Source organism: Protomyctophum bolini (genome assembly GCF_963924005.1).
Source record: "Protomyctophum bolini genome assembly, chromosome: 4".
Lineage (NCBI taxonomy): Eukaryota > Metazoa > Chordata > Actinopteri > Myctophiformes > Myctophidae > Protomyctophum > Protomyctophum bolini.
In genome coordinates, this window is record NC_137865.1 from 35268209 (window position 1) to 35279566 (window position 11358).

Consider the following 11358-nt stretch of genomic DNA (forward strand, 5'->3'; position numbering starts at 1 on the left):
GGGTAATGATAAAGGTCCGGGTGATAATCTATATATTTTTAATTTTTTACCAATTGCAAACCAAGTCAGAAAGTGTATTTCTATCACATGTTTCTGCTCTGCAGTTTTTTTGTTTTTAGTTTAGTTTTTAGTTTTTAGTTTTTTTCATTTGGATGGATTTGAATCTGTGCTGCCTTTAGGCTCCTTGAAGATGAAGGTCATATCAAATAATGGCCATGGGCAACAACTAGTTTTGTGTTTAGATGATCTGCCCTGTAATCCAGGGCCATAGGTTTTATTCCCTCTACAGTCATGCTTGAAATAAATCGCGCCATGCCAAGCTGCAAAAAGAAACGTGTGGAGCGGTGTCCCAGCGTTTTTAGTGAAGGTACTTCCAGCTTCCCTGCGTTGGCTGATCTGAGTGCGCGGGAGGGTTTGTAGGGGTCGATCATACTTGCAAGATATGAGGGAGCCATGCCTTTGGTTGCTTTGAATGCCAGCATCAGAGTTTTGTATTCTGTGCGGGTAGCGACCAGGAGCCAATGGAGGGAGCGGAGAAGGGGGGAGACATGTGAGAATTTTGGCTGGTTGAAGACCAAGCGAGCTGCGGCATTTTGGATTTATTTGGAGAGGCTTAAGTGCACAAGCCTGTAGGCCAGTAAGGAGGGAGTTACAATAGTCAAGTTTTGACAAGACTGTTGTCTGGATTAGGAGCTGGGCATGCATGCGTCTCTCTCTCAGAGTGCTGTACATACATGTATGGTGGAGATTCCAGCACTCTCCAGAACGGTGTTGCACTTTGTCTTGCCAGGTGATGCCCATAATGCGTCCAAGGCAGCGCATGTGAAAGGCATTGAGTTTACACTCCTGATGAGCGACGCAGCGTCCAGCCGGTCCAGGACTCACTGCCATACAGGAGGGTGCTCATGACACATGCTCTGTACACCTGGATATCTTAGTTTGCTGTGTCAACTTGCTGTTGGTCCACACCCTGTTGGTCAGTCTTGACATGGTGGTAGCGGCATTGCCAATGCGCTTGTTGAGCTCATGCCTGGTCAATACAGAGGGAGTCTGACCTAATTGATTATAGCCTACAGTGCGGTAGATTGCAGCACAGTATAATACTGTGTTATGCTGCACCACCACCAGTGTGTCATCATTCATCAACACTGTCCTGTAGCCCAACATTCAGCAGCAGTCATTTGAACTGGCACACAGTTACGTGTCATAACACACTGCGTGGCTGACAATCATTGGCTTTATTAAGGCAACAATTTGCCTTTGTCTGAGATGACATTGGGCTGCCCTGAATGTGTACGGACTGGTCAACAATCTGCCATTGAGATGCAAGAAAATGCACAAATGCTGATGTGTGTACACAGTAGTCTCTGACTGACACACATACACACACACACACACACACACACACACACACACACACACACACACACACACACACACACACACACACAGTCTCTGACATGCACACACTTTGACACACTTTCACACTGTCCCCATGCGGGGAGCTCCAGGGTCATCTCTCCAGAGAACCTAGGTTCACATGTGCACACTGGGCCCTCTGTCCCCAGCTGGGTTCTCTCTGTCTACAGTACACTGATCTGCTATTAGCAGTGTGTGTCCTCAAACTAACATCCACTGAGCAGTCAGTCACAGCTGGGTGACAGCAGTCAGTATGGGTGTAAACTAAAGCACACTTAAGCATCAAGAAATGCCCTGGCCCAGGCGTCTCTTCCGGGGTTTTAAAACGGCTGGTGGATGGAAAAATGTGAACAAAAAATGTGAACAGAAAATGTGAACAGAAAATGTGAACGAAAAAATGTGAACATAGTGCGCTATAGTGTACTAACTTGTAGCGTCGGCAAAAAAATGGAAAGGCTGTGCCGACGCTGCAAGTTGAAGCCGCGTGCTAAGGTCATTTCCATCCACCAGCTGTTTAAAAACCAGGAAGGCCTGCTCTAGGCATTTTCCTGACACCTTGACGCGAGAATACCACCAACAGCGCTGAATATATTGGGAAAACTATACAAGATGCGGTCTAATTATTATAATAATAATAACCAGTAAGACACGCAAACGCAGGAAGCGAACGCAGCTGAGACCCTGCAGATCATGTCTGTCTGTCTGTCTGTGTGTCTGTGGACCTGGCCCCTTTTGTGCCCATATATGGAGCTGAGTGATTGCTGCTGCAACACACTCCATATTTGGACGTATAGCGGGACATGTACACACAGACAGACACACAGACAGACAGACATGATCTGCTAGGTCTCATAGTAAGTGCTCACTGCGTTCGCAATAATACGAATAATAATAATAACAGCGTTGCTCCCAGTCCCATGGAGACCCTTTGACTAACATTATAAAATTAAATGTATTAATTTTTGTTGTGCACGAGACACCTGGTCCTGACTGGAAGCGTGGGCACCAGTGTCAAATTATCTTTTTTTTTCTCTCCAAATAATTTGGAAAATGGTCAAGTAATGTAGACTACACATGATTTGAACATGCATGTTACATCATTATCGGACTGAAATTTACCCTTTTGTTAATGACCGGATATAGGTTTTGTAGCCATTTTGTTTTTGAATTGTAGAGATAGCTGAATTGTCGAACGTTCAAGCATGTTCACTCTTCCTGTATCTGTTTGACACGGTGTTAAAATTTCACCTGTTCCTAATTTCCTGTTATTCTGCTAATTGTGACTAATGCATCTGAATGAATGAACAGAATCATGAGCAGTATTTAGCAATTGCAGACTTTCCTCTTTTCCTCCTTTAATCTTTGTGTAGGACAAAAATAGCCGATTTGCTCGTCCACAATTCTCCATTTAATTGAATGTTTGTGTAAGACGGAAAACTACTAATAACTGAATATCACCCCTCAAAATCACAATAACAAAATGGTGGAAAGCAAACCATAAACCTGCATTTTGAATGTAAAAGATGCTCTTGTCTTCTCCTGTCGGCCAGGCCCTGGAGGAGGCGGCGATCACCGCAGCAGAGGAGGAACGAAGACGCCTTCAGACCCAAACAGAACTTCAGGACCGCTACAGAGTGGACCTGGAGAGAGAGCAACTGGTAAGTACCGCTACAGATATATCCCCATAAGACCCCCATAAGAGAAGATACAGCTCTAGCAGTGATTTTCAACCATTTGCATTTCAAGGACCTCCGGTTTGACCTGAATTAGGCTACGGCCCCCCATTTCTATCTCTGGGTCGCCAATTTATATTGTAAAACCAATGTTAATTTAACTCTGAGAGTGTACAAATGGATCCAGATTTTTGTTCCATTTGTACACTCTGAGTTACAGACCCATAAGGGTCCATTTGTCCCTGGACCCCACTTTTGTTACCACTGCTTTTAAGGAGACAGTGGTCTACGCTCAATAGATTCAGGACTGGACATGGCCCTTGCTTGGCCAGCCTCCACAAATGGGGCAGTAGCCCAAGCCCACTGTGTGCGTGTGGTGAGGAGCAAACTATGAAGCACATCATAGAAGTGAGACTGGAAGGAGGATTAATTACCCTCCACACAGCAGACTTAAAAATAAGGAATAAATGAAAGTAATCTTCACTCTTATGTTATCTTGCACTATCCCTCTATATCTGACCCTTTATTTTATGTTTTAATCTTGTATCTATATATAAGCACCAAGAGCCAAATGCTGAAGAACCTTTCTAGGCAATTAGTGACTTGTCAGTTTAATTAATTCCCTCTCTGAGGTAAGCCTCTTATCTGAGCTCACAAATCACTATCACTTCCTCTTTCTGGTCTTAACATGACTTGTGATTTTAAATCATTGTTCAGGACAGACATGTGAACTAATGTTAAGTCAAGCAACCCTTATTCTATGAACAGAGTAATATACAGTACTGCAACAAGGGCTATTGAGACAATTATATCATTTATTTTGTGCCCAAATCTGTGGCTATGGCCTAATTTAGCCCAATCAGTGTTTTTCGTGCAAAACGAATGCTTGGAATGGATTCAGAATCACGAATAACCCCTAGTATGACATGTCACATGCTACTTAAAGCATAATTCAAATTAGAAATGTTTGCCTTATATAGTTTCCAATGGTACCCCAACATTCAACCCCTGAATTGACCATGATCCAACATTTATATAATAATCAAATTTTAATATGTTATTTCGATGACCCTAAGGATTATAAAACCTTGAACGATTACTATTGCAATTTATTTTGGGTCATGCACTTTTTTAGCATAGATTGACCCGACCTATATACTGCCTTATTATAGTACTGACTCACTAAACGGTTCCAATTCAAACTTTATTCAAGACACTCACAGAGGGGTCCATAGGGCAGAACACATAAAACATAAAAGTAAACAAACTATGAATAAACAAAGCATCTGCCTTATCTCTGTACATACAGGCTAAAGTGCAGTGGCTCCATAGCGTGGATGACAGCCCTTCCATCAGGGCCTGTGTATTAGCTGTAATAACAAGCGTCCTTGTTGTGTAGGTGCGTAAGGAGATGGAGGAGCAGGTTGCCCAGAAGTCCAGTGAGCTGGAGCAGTACCTGCTGCGCGTCAAAGAGCTGGAGGACATGTACCACCGGCTGGAAGACGCCCTGGAGGACGAGAGACGAGCCCGGCAGGACGAGGAGACTGTCCGCAAGCTGCAAGCACGGTCAGGAAGCTTTACTGTCCTACCAGGACCTCTAATACGCTCTAATACAAGCTGCAGGCCCAGTCAGGAAGCTTTACTGTCCTACCAGGACCTTGAATACTCTAAAACAAGCTGTAAACACCGTCAAGTGCGTGTGTGCGTGTGTGTGTGTGTGTGTGTGTGTGTGTGTGTGTGTGTGTGTGTGTGTGTGTGTGTGTGTGTGTGTGTGTGTGTGGACCATTCACATGGTGGTATTAAGCGCCCTCTAGTGGTTAACCCGTGTTTAGCGATAGTGTAATAGAGAAAAACTTTTTAATCTGTTATTCTTTCTTCACTGGACCATTCTCACATGTCCCAGGAATGGACACTCCCAGTTCCCACTCCCAGGTCCATTTCTTTTTTTTCCTTTAAAAAAAAAATGTTTATGGAAGTTTTAGTGATGGTGTAACAAAAAATATGTTTAGTGTTAAGGGTCCATTTGGTTTAATTTTATGCTCTCAAGAGTTAAATTATTGTCTAACATCGGCATCACTTAATTTACAAGAAGTCTACACAATTAGAGAATGTAGAAGAAGATGTTGGTACCTAATGGTACCAACATCAATACAGCATGGAATTGTGAACACAGTGTTATCCAAAGATAACAAAATATTCTTTAGTTTTGGGCCTGAGATGCTAAATGTCATCAAATGGACCTGGTCCGTGGCTCAAAATGCCGAATAAATAATGGACCTTGATATGAAAAGGGTTGAACTGTATAGTGTAAGAAAGGGACACTGGGTGCGTTGGTTGGGCGACGGGCGTACGTACTACTGGTACTTTAATTAGACGCCATGCAGTCAGACTTGAAACTCCTGGTTCCCTTCATCCGTCACACTTCCTTCCTCCTTCCTTCCTCTTTGCTGACATTTGCTTTCCACCTCACATTCTGAACGGACCAGTCAGACAGCAGCACACTTTATTTCTGTTTGTCTGGTGGAAAGGACGACAGCTGAGTTGTTGGAGAGTGAACATTATTTTTATATGTTTGAGATATTTTATGTTAGTAAATGGTAAATGGTGCATTTATATAGCGCCTTCATCCAACGCGCACACAACGCGTTGTGAGCTTGTAGATCGGCTATTTTCAGCATGTGTAAAATCAGTCATTACGGCGGCATCAAGTCCCGCCAAAATACATTTTAGTCGACTACATCAACTGTTGATTTAGTCAACTAAAATATTATATTTAGTCGACTAAAACTAGACTAACACTAAAACATTCCAGGTGACTAAAATGTCACTAAAACTAAATGAAAACTATTGAAAAGACAACTACAACTAAAATCACAATTTGCTGTCAAAATCAACCCAGCTCCATTTTCTGGCTATCTTCTGATAGACACCAACAATGGCCACTAGAGGCCACTCAGGGACTGGCGAGTGATACTAGTTCAGCCAGGACATTCACATTTATTAACAGGCTTTAGTGTTATTTGTGCGTCATATCCAGTGGGCATATGCATATTTTGTGTTCCATACACCAGTGGTTCCCAAAGTGGGGTCCGGGGACCCCCAAGGGTCCTTGAGGGAGTTCCAGGGAGTCCCCAGCTAAATGATAGTTAGTAACCAAATGGACCCTAATGGTTCTGTAACTCTGAGAGTGGAACCAAAACCATTTGTATACTCAGAGTTAAATTAACAGTGATTTTACAATTTAAATCGGGTTCCCGGATATATAAATCCCATTAAATGGGGAACCTTAGCCTAGTTAATGCATGTCAAACTGGGGAACCAGTTTACTGGAGGAGGAGGCAGCTAAGTGTTTTTGAACCAGGTTACTGGAGGAGGAGACAGCTAAGTGTTTTTGAACCAGGTTACTGGAGGAGGAGACAGCTAAGTGTTTTTGAACCAGGTTAATGGAGGAGGAGACAGCTAAGTGTTTTTGAACCAGGTTAATGGAGGAGGAGACAGCTAAGTGTTTTTGAACCAGGTTAATGGAGGAGGAGACAGCTAAGTGTTTTTGAACCAGGTTACTGGAGGAAGAGGCAGCTAAGACGATGTGTTTTTTTAACCAGGTTACTGGAGGAGGAGGCAGCTAAGCGAGTGGAGCTGGAACACATCCACCTCCGGCAGCAGAGGACCATCTCAGAGACGGAGGCCGAGAAACTGGAGTTGGAGAAGGAACGTCTGACCAAGGACACTGCACTGCAGGCTGCCATGGCCCAACTAAAACACCTGGAGACTGAGAGGCACGGGGCCCTGGAGCAGTACCAGGTCACTATGTTATATTACTACATGTTATTATGATGAGAGGCATATGGGCCCCTGGAGCAGTACCAGGTCACAGTATTAATACTACATGATACATGATACTACTTATGATCAGGGCCAAATTATCTATTGGGCCCAGAGGCCCTTGGCTCTCAGCGGCCCTTCAGGGAAATTGGACCACGCAGTACTGGGTTTGACACCCTGCATGAAAAGGGCTCCTGGGGCCCTTCAAGTTCATTGGCCATTGATTTTGTTAAATTTAGGTAAAAAAAGATGATGACACGAAAGTTACCGGTCCAGGGGCCCTCGTGGGGCTTAATCTGTCCCTGGTTATGATGAGAGGCATGGGGCCCTGGAGCAGTCACAATCAGTGTTCATTCAGCAAGTTTTGATTTTAGTTTTAGTCATAGTCTCTTGAATAGTTTTCATTTCGTTTTAGTCACATTTTAATCACCTGGAATATGTCTTGGTGTTCTAGTTCTACAGTTGATTTAGTCAACTACCAGTAAAATGTATTTTGTCGGGCCTTGATGCCGTAATGACAGATTTTACACTTCAATCAGAATATTTTTAGTCTTAGTCTTAGTCTTAGTCTTTTGACTAACACACCATTTAGTCTTAGTCCTATTTAGTCTTCTGAAAAACATTAGTATTTTAGTCTTCTCTATAGGGCCTTTCAAACGTGGAGCAGTCACGGTGCGACAAAGCAACTTAGCGTATTTACGTGAGTGCGGTCCCGTGAATTTGTTGCGCGCGTGCTCATTAGCTTTTTTTTACGCTTGCGTTGTCGCGCCCCTCCTGTAGCAGACCTCTCCTTGATCCAGGCAACAACGTGTGCGTCCCTTGCTTCCCTTTTGAAAGGCCCTTTAGTCTTAGTCAACAAAATGAACACTGGTATTAGTCGACAAAATCAACTCTGGTCACAATGTTACTACATGTTATGATGATCTCCTGTCTCCTATGTCTCAGTGTTTATTTAGTCGACTAATGTTCGTCGACTACCTTTTTTCACTGACAAAAACTAAATGGAAACTATATGAAAAGTAAGCTACGATGACTAAAACTAAGACTAAATATATTGACAATTTCATGAACAAATGTTGTGTTGTGATGTGTGTGCGTGCGTTGGCCGCGAGGCAGACGGTAGTGAAGAAGCTGGCGGACGCTGCCAACAATACCAGAACATGGAAACACAAGGTGGCGCAACATGAAGGCCTGGTACGGCTCATCCAGCCAGGTAACTATAGTACATCCTCACACTATACAGCTGGTTTAACATGCAGTATCTAACGTGCTGCTCGTTTTGCCCAAGAACTCTTCGACACAATGCCTGGTGGAGCACGGGATTGAACTGGTCTACCTCTTGAAGTTCTGATGAATTCTCTCTCGTGGGTTTGTTTTGTCCTCTCCAGGTTCTAAGGGCCCTCAGCTGATCACTAACTGGGGCCCGGCTGCCTTCTCCCAAGCTGAACTCAGTCTGAGGGAGAAGGAATGGAAGGACAAAAAGAACCTGCCCACACAACAAGCAGCTCTGAAACTTAAAGACGATGCTCTCGGCACTAACGGGGCTGACAACAACAATGGACAATGATCTCACTTTTCAAGGTTGGCACGCTCAAACTGTAAAAGTCTGGTTCAAGTTATGGCCACGGTTTTAACAAAGCTCCAGCATGATAAACATAACTAAATGTTTTTTTTAGGTGATATGTCTTAACATCGGGAAGTTGGTTAAACTCATTCTGTCTGAATATATTATCCCATTCAGATCAAGAGAGTATTCAGATCATGTGCTGGTTAGTAAGTACATGACCTTGAGATTTAGAAAAGGACAGCACTCATCCAAAAAGAAAAAACGTAATATACCCATAACACTTTCCTTATGTATTTCGGTAGTGCACTACATTTGAGCAGAATCCTACTTTTAACGTTTATATACGTTAAATTTGGATTTGATGGATAAGGGAATAGTCAAAGACCACAGCAAAACCGACATCTGAAGAGGGAAATACATTATTTAGGTTAACAGTGCTGTATTTTTAGGGACTCGTGGAACAATATTAATATGGTGTTGTGTGCCAAGCAATGGAAAATATTCACATTCCTCACTTTGTTCCTTAAATGTTCATAAAAGAGTTTCTGTGGACATTTTGTAAATGTCCACTGCAAATTGGTTGGTATGTTTTCTTAAACTAAAGTGCTCACAAAATGGGCATCGTTAGCTTCCGAAGAAGTCTTTTATAGGAATATTTTCCTACAGAGATCTATTTACCCACAATATATATATATATATATATATTGTGTATGGTGTTACATATTACATGTATCACTGCAATAGATAGACGTATAATCGGAAAGTGTGCTTCGTTTGCCAGGTTTGAACTCAAGCAAAAAACGGGGGTTTCGATTCGATTCCAATGCAGCACACCTGACTTCGATTCACTGCAGGTGTGAATGCAATCGCATCAAATAAAGGAAATGAAGCAAACAATGTGGTGGATGAATGAGGAGTAAACACAGTTGGAGATGGAGAAGGCATATTTTACGCAGCGCAAAGATGACCCGTTACCGTGGATAGACGCGGTCGAATGAGGAGACGGAAGCCCTCATCGAAATATGAGGACGAGTACATTAATCAATCGCTTAAGGAAACACATTAAAACACGGCAGTGTACAGAATATTTTGTCTGTCTGTCTGTGCGTAAACATGGAGTGCTGTCACTGCTGCCACTGTGTGGGGAGGGAGTAGGGACTTTCTTCATCTCAATAAACTTGTAAACTTTGGAATTTCGGATTCATTTTGCGCTGCTGTCTGGCTGTGCCTCCACGTGCTCAAACGCATGCACGCGCGCACATTTCAATTTCTTTTCGAGAGAGAGACGTCCAGTCCCCGACGACACTGCATCCACGTTACCGTAATTTTACGTCCTAACTATTACTAAATGTATAATTTTAACACCATAGATTTCACTGTGTAGTTTATGAATTGAACACATTGATAAAGTTCCCTGCTGCAGATGACAGCGCAGTGTGAAGGCAAACGCAGCAAATTAAATATGCAAGAATGATGCAACTTCTCCGCCCAATCGCATCGAGTCTACCGAAGTAGTGGTGTGTAAACTCTCCAAGCTGCCACCATCATTATGATAATGTTCACCCCTTTACTGTCCTCCGTTAATTTGTGTCTGACAAACCAGGGATAGGGCATTAAATCATTAAGATCTGAGGACCCGTTTCTACTAAAAGGGGAAAACCACTAATTTTCTAAATTGAACTATGTCATTAATATACCAGAGTTGTTGTGTGGAAATAATAAAAAAGTTCCTCCCATCTATTTAACCTAGAACTGAAGGTCTAGAACTTGAGGTCATGTGTTCAGTGACATCATGATGATGTACTTTTTGGCTTGCAGAGTACACCTTTATGATGTCTGATCACATGACCTCAAGTTCAAGACCTCCAATAGTTTAATATTGTAAATGAGTGGTATTCCCCTTTACTGTCTTCTAAATCATGCAGTTTTCTGATAAACCTATGTTTCTATATCAGTGGTTCTCATACATTAATATGTATTTGGCTGCCGACCCCCATCTGCAAATATGTTGTTCCAGGGACCACCCAGAAGCAAAGAAAAAACTTTGCTTTGAAAGAATATACAATTCCAAGATTTGCGCACATTTTAAATCGGGTTAGTGGGCTTGCTATTTTTCAATGGCCTAAAGGTTAAAATAATGTTTAAAGTGGTTCAAAGCTATGAGGTGACACAGATGCATCCTCAGGTCTAATTGCGCATTATAATGCAGTCGAGTCTTACTGAAAGCAAGGAAGCTAACTGCAGAACATTTGTACTGTACCATTTAATTATGCTGTAATCATCAGTGCCTGTGATTGCCATTATTTCTGAACACTGTGGTGTCTATTTTGTGTTTTTTTTTAATAATGTGTATATATATATTATATGTAGCTTGAGACTGAACTGAACAGTGTAATAAAATAGTTCACAAATAGCTATTTAGATCTTGCCTTTTGAGGACCTGTTCTCTTACTTTTATGTACAGTGCAGAGTTAGCTATACAGATAAAAGTTTGGGACAATCATGGTGTGTGGACAACAATGTGTTAAGGCAGGGGTCTTCAACAGAGGTCCTCAGACTGATGAGTGATGAGTGATGAATGATGAGTCTAGTCTGCCCAACTAAGAATTTCACCCACATTACTCGTAATGTGATGTGACATTAATATTTTGATGCTGCTTTGTACACGAAGTCCACCAAATCTTAGAATTTTAGTGATAAATAGTGTTGGGTCTATAATGCAAGTACTTTTGTTTATGATTCGTATGGTTATTTTTTTTAAAGGAAGAATATTGAAGTAAGTAATTCATTGAAAGGACCTCCACAACATACAGTACAGTAAAGTGTAATCATTCTGCATTTCCCCCACATGTCCTCCAGAGGGCGCAGTAATACACA

General features: G+C 42.3%; 1 protein-coding gene across 1 annotated transcript in view; it reads left to right on the top strand.

Moving 5' to 3' along the window:
* swap70b (switching B cell complex subunit SWAP70b) overlaps positions 1-10902 on the top strand; it is a 29994-nt gene extending 19092 nt beyond the window's left edge. Inside the window, exons 8-12 of the mRNA XM_080762407.1 lie at positions 2970-3077; positions 4492-4658; positions 6695-6893; positions 8031-8127; positions 8303-10902. Coding sequence (XP_080618533.1) covers positions 2970-3077; positions 4492-4658; positions 6695-6893; positions 8031-8127; positions 8303-8481 — 750 coding nt within the window. The 3' untranslated portion in view covers positions 8482-10902. The remainder of the gene's footprint in view (positions 1-2969; positions 3078-4491; positions 4659-6694; positions 6894-8030; positions 8128-8302) is intronic.
* Positions 10903-11358: the final 456 nt, after the last annotated feature.